Source organism: Magallana gigas, chromosome 7 (genome assembly GCF_963853765.1).
Source record: "Magallana gigas chromosome 7, xbMagGiga1.1, whole genome shotgun sequence".
NCBI classification, from domain to species: Eukaryota; Metazoa; Mollusca; class Bivalvia; order Ostreida; family Ostreidae; genus Magallana; species Magallana gigas.
The window spans coordinates 26,698,798-26,720,845 of NC_088859.1; the positions used below are offsets into that span (position 1 = coordinate 26,698,798).

Here is a 22,048-nt window from a genome sequence, read left to right on the forward strand (position 1 = left end):
TAAATGGTTTTTTTTTCTATAATCTAAGCAAGTATGCGTATTGGGTTTACCAAAAATAAACAAATAAAACAAAAACATACGCTTTGTGAAATCCCAGTTAACAATTACCTGCCATTCCCTTCACTTCAATGGGAAAAGGTCTTATACGAAAGCCCAGACTGTCAGTCGAGATTCGAAAATATGAGATCTGAAATTCAAATCTCGTAAGAGAGTTTCTGATGCATCAATTTTTTCTCCGGAGGGGCTTCTGTGCAGAAGCAATGGTTTTCAAGTTCGTGTATTTTAAAATTTTTAATAACGAGACTGACATGCATAGCTTATTTGTAAATAACTTGTTCGAATTGCGTGTAGAGCAAAGAAAAACATGTTATTACAGAATACGATCTGTTTCTGCATTATTACTTCCGTACATTACTGATAGTATTTGTTTTGCATTATTTTTCTTCCATACAATTTGAATTGTCTTGCACATACATGTACCATCTGTTTACATAAATGTCCACTTCTATTTGTCAAACTTTTATGTGAAATTAAACAGTTGTATTTGTCAGGTATCCATAAATGTCATAAACTTATTGCGGCTTGGATTTAGATTTGTTAAAAATTTGATTTTTTTTTTTTATTTTTGTTCATTATTTGTGCTGTTAATCGGTTTTTTTCTTTTATTTTGTTTAAAAAGTGTGATCTTGCAAACAATTTACAAAAGTACAAAAGTTTATGAGTACTATCCCTAGCTCACCGGACAGATGTGCATGTTCTTCTTTAAGTGACTGAACTATAATGCAGAGATTCAGTATTACGGAAATAATACACAATTAACGTTTTGTTCCTTCAATTACTTCATTTTATTTCGATAAAAATAACGGTTATTACACGAATAACAAATAAGCTAGCAAGACTTTTTCAAGTGCAGATGGATGAAAATTTAAGATAGTCTCGGCTAGGTAAGCAGCAACTTATTTTCGTCTATGTGTGCCTTGCATGGTTCGAAAAGATCTGATCCTCTCACTCTGACTTTAATAGCCTTTAAGCAGGAACATAGTGAAAATTGTGGTGAAACTTATTACCCTTGGTGCAATCGTTTAACTGAAAACATCATTAGTAAAGACTGCAGTAGATCATTGAGATTACTCTTATTATAATATCGCCCGCGTTTAGCCGAGTTACAGCTAAATATAGAACTAATGACTCTTAAATGGAAAATATACTATAAAAGAAGACAAATAGAAAGATATATGGACAAACAAATTAAACCGATGTCTAAGTTTCCCTTGGTTGTTCACCACTTTACAACTAGTAAATCATGTCCTTGGTATCAACGAAATATTTATGGGTTTATTTGCAGGCAAAATATATTTCTGTCTAATGATTCAAGTTGAAACTATATTCAAGAATGCCATTATCATTAATTAGAACCACTCATGGTATCTACAGCTACTTATGATAAAACGGACGCTGAAAGAATTTGAAATGATACTTCAATATTAATCACTAACTGCCATATTGCTTTGTCGTTACTGGAAATAAACAGGAACTCTATTTAGAGAATGAACATTTATGTTAATCCATAAAAAGTATCAAATTTTGTACTGTTTATTTTAATATAATTGTTGAATTTAAGAACGTTTGTTGATCTTGTTAAAAGATAAATTCTATCATTGTGAATATTTTCCTCATTTTTGCAATATGATTGGGTCAATGTGCAATAATGTTTTATGATATATTCTTCTAGCAAGTGAAACTGTTATTCAATCTATGCATAACTTGTGTCATGAGTTTTCTGAAAAATTCCCGTGACAGTTAGATACGCAAGGACCACCAATATTTCTTATATTTATGAAATGTTTCAGGATTTTAAAAAGTTTACTTTATTTTTAAAGATAAATTTCTTCATTTATTCTTCATAATGTATGGGTCAATGCAACAATGTTTTAAACGAAAGTAAAACTTTTATTCATTGTATACCTTGTGTCATTAATTTTCGGAATTTTTTTTATGACAGTTAAATATACATTATTTTTGCTGATTGTGCGCTAACATATCTATGAAATATTTCAGGTTTAATAAAAGTACAATAATGTTTTTGTATAACATACATGAACATATCATTTTTATTCTTGAAAAATATGTTTCTTTTATTATCTTTTGTGTCGTTTATGTCTTTACTAAAAAAAAACCCCACAGACGATTATTCACTTCTATGCTATTTTTCAAAGATACTCGAAATATATTTTTAAGTATGAAATTTTACGATACCTCCTATGATAAATTCTTAGAACTCGTATTCCGATGAGATCACACATCTGTCAATAGGTGTAATGCAACAACAAATACAATACAGCATTGTTCTGCTATCAACTTTGGAGTAACACACCATCTGAAGACATACTAAGACTGATGGGAGACATGGATTCCCAAGTTTGGAGGGACAATAATGTGAGAGAAATAATACAGAATAGGAAGAGTTAAAGGAAAAAAAGAGCATTTTTATGTTATGTGCTCACAATTACATTGAAAGGGGTTCATTTCCCCCCATATAAAGCATAACTTACAACAAAAAATATTGGACATCACTTAATGGACTACAAATATGATAAACAATACAAGTGTGACAAGAAAAATAGTCAGATCTTATATAATATGATAGTAGTAGAAATATACAGAACAAAATTGATTCAGACCACAAGCTTCTAGAACCTAGGATAAAAAGTAGAAGAATCACAGCAACATAGAAATGTCAACGTAGAAAAACTGCCAGTGATGGTTCAGTGCTGAAGAAATTGGGTTGTGTGAAAGGTCATGTGCATAGGCGTCGGAACCGGGGGGGCTAGGGGGGGCTTAGCCCCCCCATTTTTTTTGCAAAGTTATACCTAAGCATTAGAAACATAGCATGATAGAGGGTTCAGCCCCCCCCCCCCCCACTTTTTCTCGCAGGAAAGATTATTGTTCCTAAATTTACCTTGAAAGATTGAAAAGTTAGATACAGAAGTATACTAGCCCCCCCCCCCCCCCCCCCCCCCCCCCCCCCCCCCCGCACGGATTAGGAATTTCATGATTTTGGGGAAAAAAAATTTTGGCTAAGTAATTTTTTTTTTGGAAGTATTGGAAGTATAGGTATATTCTCCTCCCCCCCCCCCCCCCCCCCCCCCCCCAAAGGATTAGGATTTCCATGATTTTGGGAATTACTTTTTTCTCAATATTTCTGAGGATTAGTCTAGCCCCCCCACTTTCAATTTGCTTCCGACGCCTATGATGTGTCAAAACATATGAGGAGGATCTAGACTACGGAGAAGAGAAAATATCAGATTATCAATAACAGCAACTAAAAAGCGCTGGAAAAGAAAGGATGAACTGACGAGAAACTGAAAATCTCAACGATTAGAGTATACACAACGACAAATAGAGAAATACACATTTTCAATGCAAACCACGTACCAAACTAAAGAAGAAGTGTGCTTTTTGTCTCAGAATGTTAATAATTCGGATAACAAAAACCTTTTTGGCAGACAATTTACAAGACTGCTGTTGTCAACACCCCAAAAAAGTATAGTTCCATAAATCTCAGGGAGCAAAAACTTCCGTGAAAAATGAATATGCACTTCTTTTCGTGCAACTGCAATTCATATATGCTTAGAAATATGCAACATTCTACGTAAGATTTAAAAAATAAATATATAGTTCTATGAACACCATGTTTTGATTTTGATTTTAGTCAATAAATAACGCAGTTTTTCATTGTTTTCCATTACGTTCGCGTTATAAGTACAATCACGTAACAATTGCTGTATGAGCACTTATACGAAGTTGCAGACCGTCTTCTAGTAAATGTGGAATATGAGAGACATCATAAATAATGAAAATAAACAGCTGGCTGTGGACAGCTGATGGAACATGCATGTTGAATTTATATATTTTTTGCACCATTGGAGTCCATTAAGTTCGGACTGCTAAAATTAAAAGAGAGATATATTACACATTGCATTATTTTTGACAAATATAGGTTATCGCATATTTTTTCTCTGTAAAAATTATTCAAAACAATATTTCTTAACGTGCCTCAATTTTCCGGAATGCCTTTGGAAGTGTTTTGATTTACATATCAGAGTCTATTAAAACTTAAAGTTCCTGGCTATGCTGGTTAAATCAAGATCATCCGTGCGTTTGGTTTTATTTTTCCGTCACCTGTCAGTGTTTATGTACAAGAACGTGCTGTGGTGACATGTTATTCATTTTCATCAGTGTTTTTTGAATGACAGAATTAAAGCTTCTCTGTCTATAATGATGTAGGGTATGCATAAAAAATATGCTCTTTGAGATTTCTTTCAAACATTTATTTGAAATTTAGGAGGAACTAGATTTGTTATTCAGATTTAAAACAACAAACAAATTGCATATTTTGGTTTATTAAAGAAAAAAATCAAGTGAATTTTTATTGTTTTAACAGTCATATTTTGCAAAAACAAACCTCCTCCCTTCATATGCTTTTTGTTTAATCTCAATTATGATTTAAGCTATTTATCACACTGGTTGTCATAATTGTTGTCAAATGACTTCTTGCTTGAAAATGTGGGTTTTTTAAAATATTAGATGTGCAAAATTTGATTTGTCGTGTTAAAGAATAGAGAGGGAAGAAATATGGAATACAGTGAACAAAATTTTGAAAATGAATTTAATAATACTTGCTCATAACTCTTCAAATTGCGAGAATTTCAAACGTAAGTTTGATAAACAGTTAATAATCTAAGCATAAACAATGAAATGCATAGATGTAAAAATAAATATCAAAAATCATATACTTACGTTATACGAGATCGTTATTGTTTTATTTTGATGGTGTTCTTTCTCCCCCCCCCTCTCTCTCTCTCTCTCTCTCTCTCTCTCTCTCTCTCTCTCTCCGATTAATTCATCGTTAATGAGGCGTTATTCAGATGAATCATACATTTTATTTTCAACGATAACACCTAAGACAAGGAATGTCTTTTAGGAAATAAAATTTAAAAAAAGATGGAGATGTTCTTACTTATGATAAGAACCATTTTAACAAGACCTTGGACTTTCGGTAGGATGTAACTCTCATCTTCTTGCGTCAAAAGAAGTTAAAAATGACGCTTGATTCAAGTGAAATATACATAGATTGTGTCGTCTTCGCTCGAAAGTCTTGTTGATTTCAAAGAGCTTGAATGAGTAGCCAGCAATGAAATAGACAGGCCTACGTCACATTGCTGTTTGACATAACTACCCAAAGTCCAAGCTTTTATTAAAATGGTTCTAGTATGTCTATCTCTAATGATATCAAAATACAGACTTACTGAAAAAAGTCAATGGTTTACCAAACTCGCGTGTGCATATTAACGATGAGTGGTATTTGTATGATTATAAAAACAAGAGGTCCATAGGTTTTAACGGTCACCTGATGAGTATCAGTCTTTTATTTCGGTGTGCCATACGACATTGCGTGCAAGGTATATTTGATTAAATATAGAATGAACATCACGTAATTTTCTCCAAATTGTGGGAGGTTTTTTCCCGCGGACACATAACTTCTTTAAAAGGATAAGTTTAAGTTGTCTCTCAGACACATGACTTTGTTTGAAAGCAAGATGAGTTTATTTAACATATTACATGTCCACGAATGTGGCCAGTGGCTTCGCTTCTTCATTGATTCACTGACTGGTAATATTTTGACTGAAGCGGTTGTTTTAGTTCTTTATTTAAACTTCTTTAATATTGAAGGGGTTGTTTTACATCGCACTTTTATTGTTGTCTGTTTTTTTGTGTTTTGAATATTTTTTCATTTTGTTGTATTAATAGTTAGTAATGTTGCTGAGATGGTTTTTTTTATATTTTCAAATTAAGTGCTTATGATTTTATTATTATTATTTTGTCGTATATTCATTTAAATTACCACATAATTAGAGTAAAAAGTTAATCCTTTTTTTCTTTCTTACCAGATTTTTTTATTTATTTATTTATATTTTTACAAAATTACTGCGCGAATAGGTAGGGTGTTATGATATTACAGAGCACCAATGTTTCTTGTTCAGAATAATGCAAATCACATGGTTTTATATTTCACCTTTTTTTCAGGAAGAATATATACATAACACCTGCAAACAAAAACTCCAATTATATATAATAATATTAATGCACCTTTCTATCCTTGTATACAAATAAATGCTAATACAATCATAATGGCATCTTTTCTTCATCAAAAGTCGTTTTCAGATGTCACGAAACTAGGAGTATGTTCTTTACGTGGTTGGCATGAAAATCGGTTCCATTTTTATTCCCTAGCAAGATTATACAATACGATGCGCTTAAAGTACTAGTATATGCCGGAAATTTGGTGCGATTTTTATCACGAATGAAATTATTCTATTTCTTTCGATTGCCACTTACAAACTATTGGTTTGGATTGATCATATGAAATCCTGTTTCATAATAATTACTCATTACCTTTTATTTAATTAAGTATAAATTAAATTATTTGAGTCCTTGTTTCTAAGAAAAAGATAATTTAATTTTATTCCAAATAATGCTTGATCTAAAAATACCACTAGAAATTCAACATGATAAGGACAAAATAACACTGAACGCTGCAAACAAACAAATGTGCACACTTTAAACCTTTTCTCGAAGGAATATAATGTGTGAATTTTACATATCAGCAGTTGTGTAGAATCGGTATGGGAAGCTACTTATACTGAATAAACAGTAATGCTTTTTCAAACTGTTGGATCAAATATAATATTTTGTTTTTAGTTGGTTTTCAATCAAATCAGTAGGCATATTGTCATGTTGTAAATTTTTTGAACTTAGTGGTTGGGTGTAAATACAAAATTTACAACATGACAAAATTTGTATGTACAACATCCAACCAGTATATTCAATTCTATCATAATTACATTCAAGCTCTAGAATACAATTCAGCGGCGACTGAGTGAACAGTTTTACTTCATGATTCAAATGATGTATGATAAGCACAGTGACCTAAAAAAAATTGGCTTTCTAAAATGTTCAGGTTCGTGGGTTTCTTTTTCGAATAAATACTGGAATTTTTCACATAAAAGCATGATATTTCTTAATTATAATTCTGGAAGTCTGTCTTGATTATAAAACATGATGTATAATAATCACAGACCCAAAAATATTTGTCCTCTGAAATGTGCGTTTTGTGGTTTTCTTTTTTAAAAATATGAACTGGAATTTATCACATAGAGGCATGATACCTCTTTGTTATAACTCTGGATGTGTAATAAGCACAGTGACCTAAAAATGTTTGCCCTCGGAAACGTTCGTTTCGTGGTGTTTTTTTCTAATATGAACTAGAATTTTTATCACGTAGTAACATGATTTCTCTTGGTTATAATTCTGGAAGCCTTGGTTATAAAACATTTTTAGATTTCGAAATGCTTTTTACTTTTCATATGTCAAAAACAAACAATACAAAGGCAAAATTATATAGCCCTTGATCTACATGTATATGCAGAAGCATGCATAATAATTTTTTGTACATTTATAAGCATGACCAGAACAAAATACAAAAGTCATAATGTTTTTTATTCTGTATAATGACTACATGAAGTTTAAATACTAGCCTATATGCTCTGAAATTATCATTAAACTTCGGGGTTATAAAAATACTTAAATAAGAACCATATATTATGTAATTGTTCAAACATGATATATGCGCTTTCAAGTACTCATATATTGTATATAAATAATGCTGCTCAAGAATTTATGAGTACATGTAATTTATATTTCAGTTGTCTCTTGTTACAGTTGTTCATCTTTAACATAATATAAATCTATGCACCGTTGATTAGCAATCTGATTAAAATCAGATCTTTGATCCGCTCCGACAAATTCTGATGTCGCTACACAAAGTCAGATATTTGTTCAGCGACTATCAGAATTTTGGAGCGTTACAAAGATCTGATTTTAATCAGATTGCGTTGATAGTGGGTATAGAACCATTTTAACAAGAGCTTGGACTACGGATAGTTGTGTCAAAGAGCAATGTGACGTAGGCCTGTCTATTTCATTGCTGGCCACTCAGCCATGGCTCTTTGAAATCAACAAGATTTGTCTGGCTTTTGAGCGAAGACTAGCAGTCTGTGCATGTTCACTTGAAACCAGCGTCATTTTTAACTTTTTTCGATGCAAGAAATAGATAATTACCGAAAGTCTAAGGTCTTTCTAAAATGGTTCTACTTTCTGTCTTTCCACAAATTTATTTAAAAATTAAATTTGTTGTTATGACAACTTTAACAAATTTAATTTTTAAATAAATTTGTGGAAAGACATTTCTGCAAAGAAGAGGGAAAAAAATATTTATAACTTACCCGCGCGATAACATTGAATTCATCTGCTTGTAAAGCAGTACTCTTCTGTATAAAATAATAAAACCGAAGGATTCCGTTAACAATGCACCCTCCTTAAAATACAAAATGTTTAGAATCTCATCTTATATCATGAATAATCAATTATGAAAATTTCTTGACAGCCTTTAAATGATGTGTTCTATACTTTAGTATTAAAAACAAGCAATAAAAAAACCCCACAAAACACATGTTAATGACTCGGAGATAGTGCCTTTGGTTCAAACTAACCACAATGATGTTTAAATCCACTATGTTTGAAGGTGTAATTAACTTCACCGCGCACTATATTTCGTAGTATTTGAAAAAAAATGCGTTGTATTTTTTCTTGTTAGTATTTTAATGAGCAATTATTATACCATTTCTCAAAAGAGTTGAAACTCCAACATTTTTTAATGTTTTCATTTGAGAGAAAAATAATTTTTCTCTTTTTTATTGTTCAATTGCGTCTTCCAAAAAGATGAGTGAAATATCTAAGTTTGGAAACAAATGCTTCAAAACCGATTTTATTTCAATGGATAAAAAATGCACTGTATCACAATACATGAACAGTAAAAGTGTACAGCAACGTCTTTTTACCAGGTACATGTATTAGATTTTATGGATATCATTATAAGAACAATTAGAACCATTGTAAAAAGGCCTTGGACATTCGGTAGGATGTTACTATCTATTTCTTGCGTCAAAACAAGTTAATTATAAAATGACGCTGGTTTCAATCGAAATATGCACCGACTGCGTAGTCTTCGCTCAAAAGCAAGACAAATCTTGTTTATTTCAAAGAGCCATGGCTGGCTGAGTGGCCAACAATGAAATAGACAGGCGTACGTCACATGGCTGTTTGACGCAACTACCCGAAGTCCAAGCTCTTGTTAAAATGGTTCTACTGGTATCGCGTGAAAACATCTTCAACATCATTTTTAGTCAACTAGCTAACCGAAAAAAATTAACCTTTTTAGTAAACATACATACTCATCGTGGTTATAATACTATATGTATTTAAACTGAGGCATTTGTATCGACCAACAAAAACAAAACCTAATTTGCATGTTTCTTATCTGATAAAGGTTTATCGATACACTATTGTAACGTCCGGTATCATGTATAGTCTTATCTTATCAGCAAGTACTTAATTATAAGTACATGTATACGTACTCTTGAATATACTGTCTTCACCTGATAAAAAATTGTAACCCGATATGTACAGAGTAAAATGGAATAATTATTGTACGAAGAACTCCAAACACGTGAATTAAGAGAAGTAACTCAAAATAGAAGCAATAACAACAATAACAAGCAAATGCAAATTTACATTACTGAATTTCGGAGTTTGAAACAAGATAGGTATGTTTGAATTTATTTGCATACTGTTTTTAACGCCAGAAGTACGAATGAACGGCTTCATGAACGGAAAATGTGTAAATGATTGACTCTTTCGGGCAATTACTAGTATCTCTAATGATGTAATGTTGAAATCTTAAGTCAGATGCATATATGTCCAGCTCAACAAGCCCAAAACATAAACCCTGCCCAGAATTTGTTCTTGACTCTAACAACAGAGCTTTTGGAAGCTTCGGCCAATTTTATCTTCAGTCTACTTGCAGATTTAACAATATCCTCTCTGTATTATTCAGGGAATAAATCGATGAATGAAAATTTCTATACAATACAAGCATGTTTTATTATTTAGCGGATATAGCGAGGCCATATATGATATAGTACGCTTTGCATTTTGAGCTGATGAAATGCAGAAAATTTTGAGTTTATACATGTATACACTGTAATACATTTTATTTCTACTTTGTATATATAATTATATCACTCCACTTGTTGTACGTGGTAAGGCGGAGAGGGCTGGGGAGGGTTAAACCAAAAGCACCTGTATGAATCAACGCCACTAAATACAAGAACTGGCAGTACAGGCTGAGTATTGATCTATAGTGTAATTAAGTTATTTATGGGTGCATTCTAACGATCGACTACCGACTTCAACAGGTAGACACCATAGTGTAGATGAAGTCCCTAGATTAAATCTCTATAGAAAGGAAGAAACCTGTATAATAATTTAAAGCCATGTCTGACACGGGTGACTCGCAGATTACGTTTTGAACCATGAAATCTCCACGAGGTAAACACAAAACACCATTACAGGGTGTAACGTGAAAGACATCGAAAATTTATTATGATGGCGTTTACTTGAAACTTTTGGCATATTGTCGCACTGGGAGCGGAATATGACGTTGACTTCTGGAACATTACCCACCCCATTGTGGAATTAACTAATCTGTATCTGTAAATTGTGTTGAAGTGTGGAATTACCTGGACTAATTGGACTTCCCCACCCACCTGTTTGATTGTAAGATGGAGGCGGAACTGACTGTCAATAACAGACCGAGGGTGGGATTTCTGTTTGCTCTCGTGTGTACCACATTCAGCCTGTCCATGTTCATGATGTCCATGAACACGTTAATGTATGAAGGTATGATGATGATGTGGGTCTAGATTCTTACAGGTAAATGGTGGGCGGGGTCATAAGTAAACAGGTATACAGGTGCAATCGTTGATCTGTTGATTGAAGATCATTCTCAATTTAACTCTGTTTAATGTTTGCTTGTATTAAAAGAGCTATCTCGCGCGGTCCAAGAATTTTTACGGCGTCGATCCAAGGGATAATTTTGTTTGTAAGAGGGGTTCGAAGCTTATTTTCAGCTTATGTGAATGAAATTTCCGAAGGGGGTGGGGGGGGGGGGTAGGGTTCACGACCCCCCTGATCCCCATCTACATGTATATTTATATTTGCACATTAAAGTTACCCTTTGCGCGAATTTGGTTTTGTAATGTATATCATAGAGGAGAGGGGGTGGCAAGTGATTGTTTATTATCTACATTCATCATATAAGTTAAGAAAGCATATTGTACAGAGGTGTGTGATAATTGTCTAGGTACTCTAATATACGTGTCCTTTTCATCCTTAACTGGTACATAGAACAACTGACATTATCTTTCGGCCAATTTTCTTTCAAGGAGATGTTCCTTTTGATGGAGACGAAGTTTTGGATTACGAGGAGTTTAGAGGACTCGGGGGTCCCATCGAGCTGGACCATCATAAACACAGCGGTTAGTTCATCTTCTAAACAATTGATCAATGAGACATTTAAATGTAAGCCTATATACCTTGATAGTCAAGCTTTACACCCCCTTCCTAACTTTACTTTATTTCAAATTTATTTATGTCACGATTTACAAATTCATGCAAACAGCATACTATTAACCGTTTTGTTTATAAAACTAGTTGTCATTAAACGGTAAACGCAAATTTGACTTCTCCATACCAAACTCAAATCTGTTTGCTTGATCGACGTCAGTCTTTTAAGTATTTCTTAAATTTCTTTCAAAGTACTAAGTATCATTGCATACTTAATTTATATAATCCACACTCCGAAAAAAGAACGATTGAAAAAAAAGTTGCAAAAATTATAATTGCATGTAATGGACAACAGAAACGATCTTAAATATCCTGGTTACTCGGCACCAAGTCACCCGCATTCTGATAAGATCAAGTATCATCATTTATAATATTTTCCATATCGTTTATTATAATAATACTAAAAAAAAGAAAAATACTACGTTGGAAATACCCGGTATTAAAAGACTTGTTAATTCTCTGAATTGTAGATGTGAACGAGGATGTTGCTAAAGAACTTAGTAAAAAAGTTCGTGTGTTGTGCTGGGTAATGACTGCACCCAAAAACCTGGACAAAAAGGCAACGGCTGTGAAAAAAACGTGGGGGAAAAGGTGCAACAAAGTGATATTTTTCAGTAGTATAACCAATGACTCGTTTCCAACAGTTGGTCTGAAAGTCTCTGAAGGCCGTGAACACCTGACCGGTAAAACAATACAGGCCTTCAAATATTGCTACCAACACTACCGGAACCAGTTTGACTGGTTTCTAAAAGCAGACGATGACACATACATCATTGTTGAGAATCTCAGATACTTTTTGTCTCATCACAGCCCGAATTCTCTCGTGTTCTTCGGACATAAGTTCACACCCCTCATCAAGCAAGGTTACTTCAGTGGTGGGGCGGGTTACGTTTTAAGTCGAGCTAGTCTTGAAAAGTTTATGGTAGACGGTGGCGCCAATCCGTTCATCTGCAGGCAAGATGGCGGGGCTGAGGACGCTGAAATAGGGAGGTGTATGATGAAATTGGGCATCACAGCTGGGGAATCACTCGATGTCTTTGGCAAAGAAACATTTCATCCATTTGTCCCTATCGCTCATTTAGAAGGGCATCACCCAGATTGGTTTTATAAGTACAGTGCTCACAAACCCCGAAAGGTATAAAAATTTGTTTACATTTCTATAAAGTTGAATGATGAAAAAGATATTGGAAGATAATTTTGTATACGATATACAATATTTAAACCCAGGAGCTTGTCATGTACATCTCTATATTATTACATGTATATGTAAATGATCAAATGCAAATCGAATAAATCGTTTCCTTAGTTAACTCCAGGTGTCAGTTTTGTTACATTGAGTAAGTTTCTGTTTTTTTTTTAATTTCATCCCATAATATTCCTATCGATAAATGCGCAAATTCATTGATACGGTTCTTATTACAAAAGCAGATTGTAATGTTCAACTCACCGTTATATCCGTTTCATTCCTTATTTTTTCCAGGGTTTGGGCTGTTGCAGCGACTACAGTATTTCGTTCCACTACATGTCTCCCTCAGACATGTACCTGATGGACTACCTACTATACCATCTAAAACCATACGGCTTAGTACCACAGCCGGGGAAAGTCGAACATTTCAAAAGTGATACCTGACATTTGGGAAATCATTTTTTTTTGGGGGGGGGGTTACGATTACATGTCATTTCATTTGCATAATGAAAGTTGTTATTTGTGTTTTTGTATGGTCCTTTCTAAGAAAGAATTAATTTGACGAGTTTGATGTGTGTTCATAAATACTGAGATTTATATTATTTATGTTCATGTTTGTACTTTTTGTTGTTTCTGAATAAAAGTACATTCAAAACATGATGTTTAATACGCTAATACAATTATAAAAAAAAATATTTTGGTTGTCGTTTTTCTCATATCGGACTCTATTGATTCTGTGAAACATTTTTATAGAGAACATTCACTTCTTCAGGTCAAATGTCTCATTATATATGGCGAAAAATTAATTGTGAAACTTGGATCAGATTGTTTTATCCAGTAAATAAATTATCTAAGTTGAAATGATGAGCAAGGGTGAAGTAAACAATAAATGCAAATAACATAAAATAATCAACATAAAAAACATAATCTCAATGCAGTCCTGTTTTATTTACTTCGCATTTTTGGGGGGCACACTTTTACCTGTTAGTCATAAAATAAAATATAAATAGTCAGTTTCGTAGTTTGTTGTTGTTGTTTTTTTAAATGGAGTTTATTAGAATAACAAGACATCGCAAGGCTGTACAAGGTACATGTAGCAGTACCTGCACAAGTTTCCGGAACATTTTAGGTATCCGTTTATGGTTTTGTATTTAGGAGGATGGTATTTACATCCTACTTGAGAAAATGTCTAGTCCGATCAAAGTCCCCTTCTTCACAGGCGTCCGACGTTTGTTTTACATTGTGTCGGCTAACGAAACTTCGTTCAAAGATGTTGAAGATGTTCCAACATACATCAATGATGTAAGAATTTAAGCTGTCATTTTATTATTCATAACATTATAATTCTAAAATGCAGACCCCCCAATCCGCTTTATCAGCTGGTTTACCACTGTTTTATAAGTGTTTACAGAATTACCAATACAATTCTCAGAAGACAAGAAAGTAAAAGTAAAACAAAAGTGTTTTCACAAAAAAGTGACATGCATGCAATTGTCGGCATTGTCAATTTTCAAATGATGCCCCCCCCTTTTAAACCACTTTGAGACTACAATGTATTTCCCTGTTGAGAAAGCAATTTAAACGATTTCAATAAAAAGAGTTCCCATAATCTTTACATATAGTTTGTAACTACAAGTTGTACTCATTTCATACAAACACTGTTTTGAAATGGTAAAGATAATTCAGTACTATAAAATTGACAAATTTCTTATTTTCAAATTTAATTTTTAGGCTGTGCCATTTTTCTTTATGTGCATTTTCCTTGAAATGGCTGTCATGTGGTACAAGAAAGATAAGGTAAACAGATTCAATGATGGAGCAACATCAATTGGAGCTGGCCAGTACTCTCGACTCCCAATGCAAGTATTCCAAAACTATTTGACAGCTTGGTTATCAATCCCTATTTAACAGAACAAGAGTTTGTTGTACTGGTACTGTAATGTAAAATTGGTTATTTACGCTGGTGGTTAAGGACGTGTTTTCAAAAAAAAAATTGGTCAAACAATACGTGTGGGTATTAAATATGCGGATGCCTGATTTATTACTCTAAAGTTTAAATTTTTTTCCCATACTCGCGGGATATTTTCCGCGATTTTAAGCTTACCGCGTAACAAGTGTAAAGTCCCCCACGCGTAAATAACCACTTTTATAGTATATTCATTCAATATTATAAATATGACCAGAAAGGTTATTATATATGTCTTATTAAAAGGTTACTGACAAAATCCATTGGTATCACTGGGTACATTTGGGTGCATGACAACTACCGTATTTATGAGCTGCCTTGGAACTCGGCTTGGACATGGTGGCTTTGCTTGTTTGGGGTGGACCTTGGATATTACTGGTTTCACAGAATGGCACATGGTTTGCAAGTTCATTGTAATCTACTTATCACGTGGAAATACTTTTAATAAAGACACAAATGCATGATATTTCTATGGTAGAGTTTCTTTGCTTTCTCTCACCACTAGAGGTCAACTTTATGTGGGCTGCCCATCAGGTACACCACAGTTCTGAGTACTACAACCTGACGACAGCACTCAGGCAGTCTGTGCTTCAGATTTATACTTCCTGGGTAAGGTGTCAGGAACTCTGCTTTCAAAAGCAAGTTACTGTGTATTCATTTGAATTCATGGGGGCCAATTTTTGTGGATTAATTGTGGATTTTTTGCTTATTTGTGGGGCTATAATTTTGTGGATGGGATGGTTTTCAGTTTCAGTAAGAAATACATCTCTTTCTACATTTTTTGTTAATGTCAAGGATGTAAATTTGTTGGGGGAGGGCTACCCAGAAATGCCATGAAAATTGAGCCACCATGAATTTTAATGATTCCTTAGTTATAATAATTTTATTTCTGGTTCTTTATATATTTAAACAAAATAGACTAAGTACCCAAGAATCATTCTTTCAAAGAAAGTTATGAACATGATTTAAATTGGTAATCAAAGATTTAAGATGTCAAAAATTTCTTTTAGGTGTTTTATCTTCCTCTTGCATTATTCATTCCACCCTCAGTCTTTATGGCTCACAATGAATTGAACATCTTGTACCAGTTCTGGATTCACACCCAAGTAAGAAAACTTTATTAATCGTAAAAAGAAATTGATCTAAAGAAAAACATCATCATTTTATGTTGTTTCATTCACCCCTTTCAAGTATCTTCCATTATTGAGTATTGTTTTCTTTTTTTTTAGTATATAAAATCTTTGGGTCCTTTGGAGTACATATTGAACACCCCTAGTCACCACAGAGTGCATCATGGGAGAAATCCATATTGTATAGACAAAAACTATGCCGGTTTTCTCATCATATGGGATCGAATCTTTGGTATTCTTTTAATGAAAATTGTAATCTTTCTTTCTATCCTTCTCTCTTTCTTCCTCCATTTCTCTATCTGAAACAGCAGTGTGAATACTTTAAAATTTTTACTGACAAAAGAATACCTTAATAAATTGGTTCCTTGCAAAATATACAAAAGACATGAAAGAATTGGTTTGTAAGGAGAAATATAATTTGCAGCGAAAGGTTATCTGAGCCTTGCAAGGAGAGAACAGTGAATACAATGACAAAGCACACAGTGAATTGGAATAAATTTTATATCAAGCTGCTAATCAATTTATAAATTTGTCCATATTTGCATCATTTATCAATTTTGATAGGGACCTTTCAAGCAGAGGAGGAGGAAGTTGTATATGGGTTAGTTCACCCAATCAACACATTTGAACCCAATGTCATTCAGGTTTGTATACCCAAAAGCTTAATCCATATGTTTCAAAATATTTTGCAAGTTACATATTCTAATAATCATAACTGATGAGAGAAAGATTGACTCTGCTGCACTGAAAATTGAATTGAAGTTGTGGTGAAACTTAATTGTTCCATTTGAAAAATTATTGCAGCTAATAGAATACCGGTACATGTATTTAAATATTTTTTGTGACTCTATCTTGATAGTTTGGATACCTCAAGTACATGATAGAGAGATTTAGGGAGATGGAAGGATGGAAAAATAAATTTTGTGTCCTATTTTGTGGGCCAGGATGGGGCCCAGGCAAGCCAAGAACAGGGGACATCAAAGACATTCCCGAGGTATGTGTGTAGTGTGTATTTAAATGAACACTTGCATTCTCATTCAACACTGATTCATTTACGACATGGTATTATCCTGTAGAGTAAAACACAAAACCTACTGCTTTTATCCATTGTTTATTATGAAAGGTTAAATTTGTTTTCATCTGTTTGAACTATTGTTTGATAGTTGTCACATTGATAATTTTTGCTTTAACATCATTAATAATGAAATCTACTTGATATTTTCTTTACAATCCAGTAAGATATATGTGATATTTTCTTTACAATCCAAATCAAAAGAATGTCTTTCTTTTTCCATATCCATTATATGAACCAAGCAATCATGTATGAAACCAGGAAACTATTGTTGCATAGTAAAAAAAGAAAACGAAACCAAATAGAAAATAATATTACGGAATATAACAAATTTTGCAATTCCTGGTATTATAAATGTGCACTGTTTTTTTTTTTTAGTGAAATAGTGAATAGATATTTAAGGATTTGACATCAAAAGATTGGTTATCATGAATTATAATTCAAATCACCCGGCATAATGGTAAATCTGATTTGTGTATAGAGATAACCAGTGCATTTACTATGAACAATAAAAAATTGTTCTGTAATATGATATGATCATAAGTTATTTAAAAATTAAGCTAGTACTTTTAGTTGGAGCAGAGAGTAGTATATATTTTATGTAATGGAAATTCTTGATATCAAATATGTTAGGAATACAGGTACATACATGTTCAAATGTACATGTTTATGATTTAGTCTTAATATGATTTTTTCTTCAATTATTGGTAAGATATCATTTATGAAACAAACAATCAATCAAATACAATTTACATGTTTTTGTTTAAACCAATCAGCAAGGGGGATAAAAAACAAAGGAATCAATCATTAGTCGTTTTTCCATCTCCGGTGTTTTGACAGTGGGGACAGTGGGGACAGTGGAGGAAATTTCAATCCAATGAATCGTTTAAAAAAGGCAGCACACTGCCATCAGGGTCACCATGCCCCCAGTACAATCAAGATCTTACACCGCTTGATTCAAGCTGCAAGTTACGGAGTATGCAGAGGAAAATGGAGGGAACCTGGCAGCTCAAAGAAAGTTTGGCATTAACGAGAAAAACATCCGATCCTGGAGAAAACAAAGATGCCCTATGACAGACAAAGAAGTCCCAGAAAGCCTTCTGCAGACACGCACCACACTGGCCAGATCTAGAAGACAAGCTTGAAACTTTCGTCATGGAGCTTGCAGAGCCCTGAACATCGTTTAAATTCGACTGAAAGAGCTTGCAATGGCAGAAGAGATGAAGATCAAGAATTTCCAAGGCACAGTATTCTGGTGTTTCCAGTTCATGAAAAGAAAGAACCTTGCCATCAGACAACGCACCACCCTGTCCCAGGCCCTTCCAGAGGATCACGAAGAGAAGATATCCGCATTCCAAGCCGAAGCTCAGACTAGACTAAGAAGTTGAACTTAGGCAGCGAACAGATCATCAACATGGATGAAGTTCCTTTAAAATTTGACATCCATTTAAACAATGGGTCACGGGAAAGCCAGCTTTACCATTGTATTGGGTTGCACAGCCAGTGGTAAAAGAATACCCCCATGGTCATCTTCAAGCAAAAGACTGCGATTACAGTAAAATTCCCATCAGATATAATTGTTCACCAGAACGAGAAAGGCTGGATGGACAATGGCTTGATGGGCTTGTGGCTATCTGGATATTTCGTAAATCTTTGGAAGTCGAAGAGCCTCCTGGTACTTGACTCATTGCGGGTGTACATCAGCGACGTCACAAAACAACCGATCCGTGCTACTGGCAGTGTTCCGGCTGTTATCCCTGGTATACTTATTAAGTTGCTGCAGCCCCTTGACATCTCTGTCAACTGATGTTTCAAGGCAGAACTTCGAGTAATCTGGGAGAACTGGATGACGATTGAAGAGAAGAGCTTCACCGCAACGGGACAGATGAGAAGGGCATCGTACAGCACCGTCTGCCAGTGGGTCCTGGAGGCCTGGAACGCCGTCCCCAATACAGCCATCATTAATGGCTTTGATTAATTTATTGCTTATATTTTATAGAAACGTGATAATTTAATCATATTTATCAGTAATGACAACCTTTTGAAGCTTTTTTTATAAACAGATGTATAGGTATTGTAAAATAAAATCAATTTGCAAATGGTTTGATTGTTGTAGGTTAAGGCGCCTTGTCCCCAGTACCATGTGAGGCTCCCTGGCTGGCTCAGTCTGTACACCATGGTCCATTTCACACTGGAACTCCTCTACTTCCAAGAAGTTGCTGCTAGGAGAGCAGTAAGACTTGTGTACACACCTATAGAATAATTATTCTATCTTCAGTAAACAGCTGTGTACACTCCAAATTTTTTTTTATAAAGTTGTAATTTTTTTGCTTTTAAACAGGGATTCTCACAGTTGTCTGTTCTTCTCTTTGTCCTCCATATTGGATTTTGCCTGACTTGCTTTGGGAAGATTTTTGATAATGAGTAAGTAGAGAGTGTTAAAATACATAAACATGTACATATTCCTGTTGATCTTCTTTTGCTTCTTCAGATAAATTGATTTAACAACGTAAAAATTGATATGAACTTTTTATGTAAAACATTAACATGAATTCTTGTGGTTATTGATATCTTTGACAAACTTTGAAACATTCTGTAAAATGAGATATGATTAACTGTCATACTTCTAAAAGATGCAGCATGGCTTATAAACAAGATCTTTGGGGTCCCCTGAAGCATTCAAATTTCTTTCGCTTTGTTATTTGATATTGTAATAACATGCCTGTACTATTCATGGAAAGGTGGGGTTGAGGGATAATTTTGCTTTCATTACACAGAATATATGAATGTGCTATAAATAGCAATTAAGAGTGAGGTACATGAAAAGGAGAGAGAGAGAGAGAGAGAGAGAGAGAGAGAGAGAGAGAGAGAGAGAGAGAGAGAGAGAGAACAAGAGGGAGAGAAAGAACAAGAAGGAGAGAGAGAAGAGAGAGAGAAATAACTTAATAAGCGTTGTATATTACAGTCCTTCTGCTCCCAAGTACGAGGTGGTGAGATGCCTGATGACCTTGGCTGGTGATGTTGCCTTGTGTCACTATGGTTTCTATGGCGCCCCGGGCTACCGACCCACTTTCGTGACGGTCTTACAGGCACTGTTTACAGCCTCTCTGGCCTTGTGGTCCTTTGTCATTTACCAAAATGCGATGAAGACTAAGAAGGTGGAGTAGAATCGGAGGAATTGATGATGGGAGAAGCTAGATTTATGTAATGGACGAAGCTTGACAATCAAAACTGTCTGTGATATTACCAGATTAAATTATTTCAGGGCCTGTTTTTAATTTTAATTGATTCATTTTTTTTTAGAATCTACAGTATACAAGTATGTGAAAAGATTAAATGTCATGATCATATTTATGGCAAAAGAGATTTAATGACAATTGGTTTATGTATTACTGAATTGAATTTAAATGGCATCTTGTGTGATGTTGTATATTTACATTGTATATATATATATATAAATGTAAACGAATGATTACCGGTACTGATTTTATTTTTAAGAGGCGTTTATATGGTGCTTTAGTCATTATATTGTAATTATGTCTAATTCTGAATTATGTTGAAGAAATAAATGTTATGCATATCTTTTGAATTTCTTCAATCTTATCCCTATAGTCCTCTAAAGAAAAACTAGACATCATTGTTATTTGATGATTGACATCTCAAAGGACTCCGCTTAAATAAAGGTCATAAAGATGAAACACATTTTAGAGGACTTTGCTTTGACCTTAACCCTGAGATAAGTATTTTTGCATTTAACGTAGAACTTTAATTCAAGGTCGATTTTAGTCTCTTGACATAAACGCAGTCTTTTAGTTAAAACTGAACAAGATTAAAAGTTATATAGCCCAACACAAGGTTTTAAAGAGATTTAATATAGGACAGCATGCATTCAAATTTGACCTAAAAAGGTAGCTCAAGGTCGCTGGAAACCATTTACTAAAAAATGCTCTTTATTTGAAGTATGAACCAGTTAGGGCAAGGGGGAGAAAGCATTGTTGTGGACAAGGATTTTTTTATTGAACTGATATAACCTTGACCTTTAACCTAGAAATGAGGTTCAGGGTAACTGCACACCCATTGACCAAGGTTCAGGGTCACTGTGCACCCATTGACCAAAGGCATTCTGTTGATGGAATGAGATAAATTTTGCCAAGGGGACAGAATATAACTGGACAAGGATTATACACTTAATTTTCCAATGACCTTGACCTTAGTTCTGTAAAATTGTGTTCATTCACACCCTGTGACCAAAGGCTCTCTGTTGGGGAACTACAAGCCAAAGGGAGAGAATATATAATCTATGCAAGGATTTTACATACGATATAATTCAGATGTGACCCTAACTTAAGACCTAGAAACTTTGAACGAGGTAACTACACATCCTCCACCCAAAGGCACTGTGGGTGAAGTATGAGCAAGATTGGGCCAAGGGGAGAGAAATATGTTCTGGACAAGTAATGTCCAACAGATGAATGGACAGCTGATTGATCCCTATAGGACACCTGCAGAGTGAGGCCATAATAGTAATAACACTGGGAAATACTATGTATTACAATATTGCAAGAATTTGTTCGCTTATAAATGTGTATGTATAAAAAAAACTTTTTTCATACAAATATGTTTGCAATGAAAAATAATTAAAACTATGTAAAATCAGTTGAATTATACTGTTATATTAGATAAATTGTATCATACATGCATTTTGAAAAGTTCTAAACTGATATGCAACCTGAATTTTTTCAGGTCAACAGACTAGTTCATGTTTGCGAACCAATATCGATATCATCTGCTAGACGGTCAACTGTCAAACTAAGTTTGCAGGCTATGAGAATTAAACAATTCCTATTGCATTATAAAACATATGGTTACCAAGTTTACTGCATTATTGGCCATTACCTTGAGGACAATCAGCCCTTCAGTAAAACATGTAAAGGAACAATCACTACAATGTACCAGGTACTGGTTTTTAGGGGCTATAAGTTCACTAGCTTGCTATATTCATATAGCAAATACATATATTGTAAACCATCATTTATTCGCCTGCAAGAAATATTTGCAAGAGCCTCCTCGTTGCGAATATTTCTTGCTGCGAATCGGTCTTTGCTGTA

At 34.0% G+C, this 22,048-nt stretch overlaps 2 protein-coding genes across 5 annotated transcripts in view; both read left to right on the forward strand.

Annotated features, from left to right (window-relative positions):
- LOC105343374 (glycoprotein-N-acetylgalactosamine 3-beta-galactosyltransferase 1) overlaps positions 1 to 13,466 on the forward strand; it is a 22,518-nt gene extending 9,052 nt beyond the window's left edge. The window contains exons 1-5 of one of the 4 annotated variants that reach the window (XM_011450704.4): positions 809 to 944; positions 10,690 to 10,860; positions 11,406 to 11,498; positions 12,057 to 12,721; positions 13,067 to 13,466. In XM_011450704.4, coding sequence (XP_011449006.3) covers positions 10,743 to 10,860; positions 11,406 to 11,498; positions 12,057 to 12,721; positions 13,067 to 13,216 — 1,026 coding nt within the window. In that variant the 5' untranslated portion in view covers positions 809 to 944; positions 10,690 to 10,742 and the 3' untranslated portion in view covers positions 13,217 to 13,466. Of the gene's footprint in view, positions 1 to 808; positions 945 to 9,589; positions 9,726 to 10,290; positions 10,510 to 10,689; positions 10,861 to 11,405; positions 11,499 to 12,056; positions 12,722 to 13,066 lie in introns of those variants that run through there. The other 3 variants (XM_034456369.2, XM_011450706.4, XM_034456368.2) reach the window with 3 other exon arrangements.
- A 447-nt stretch (positions 13,467 to 13,913) lies between these two features.
- Positions 13,914 to 20,492, forward strand: LOC105343373 (alkylglycerol monooxygenase). Its single transcript, XM_011450700.4, has 11 exons — positions 13,914 to 14,074; positions 14,504 to 14,631; positions 14,985 to 15,136; positions 15,244 to 15,347; positions 15,749 to 15,844; positions 15,968 to 16,100; positions 16,433 to 16,512; positions 16,728 to 16,862; positions 19,057 to 19,173; positions 19,282 to 19,364; positions 19,906 to 20,492. The coding sequence occupies exons 1-11, from the start codon at positions 13,958 to 13,960 to the stop codon at positions 20,105 to 20,107; spliced, it is 1,347 nt and encodes a 448-aa protein (XP_011449002.3). The 5' UTR covers positions 13,914 to 13,957; the 3' UTR covers positions 20,108 to 20,492.
- Positions 20,493 to 22,048: the final 1,556 nt, after the last annotated feature.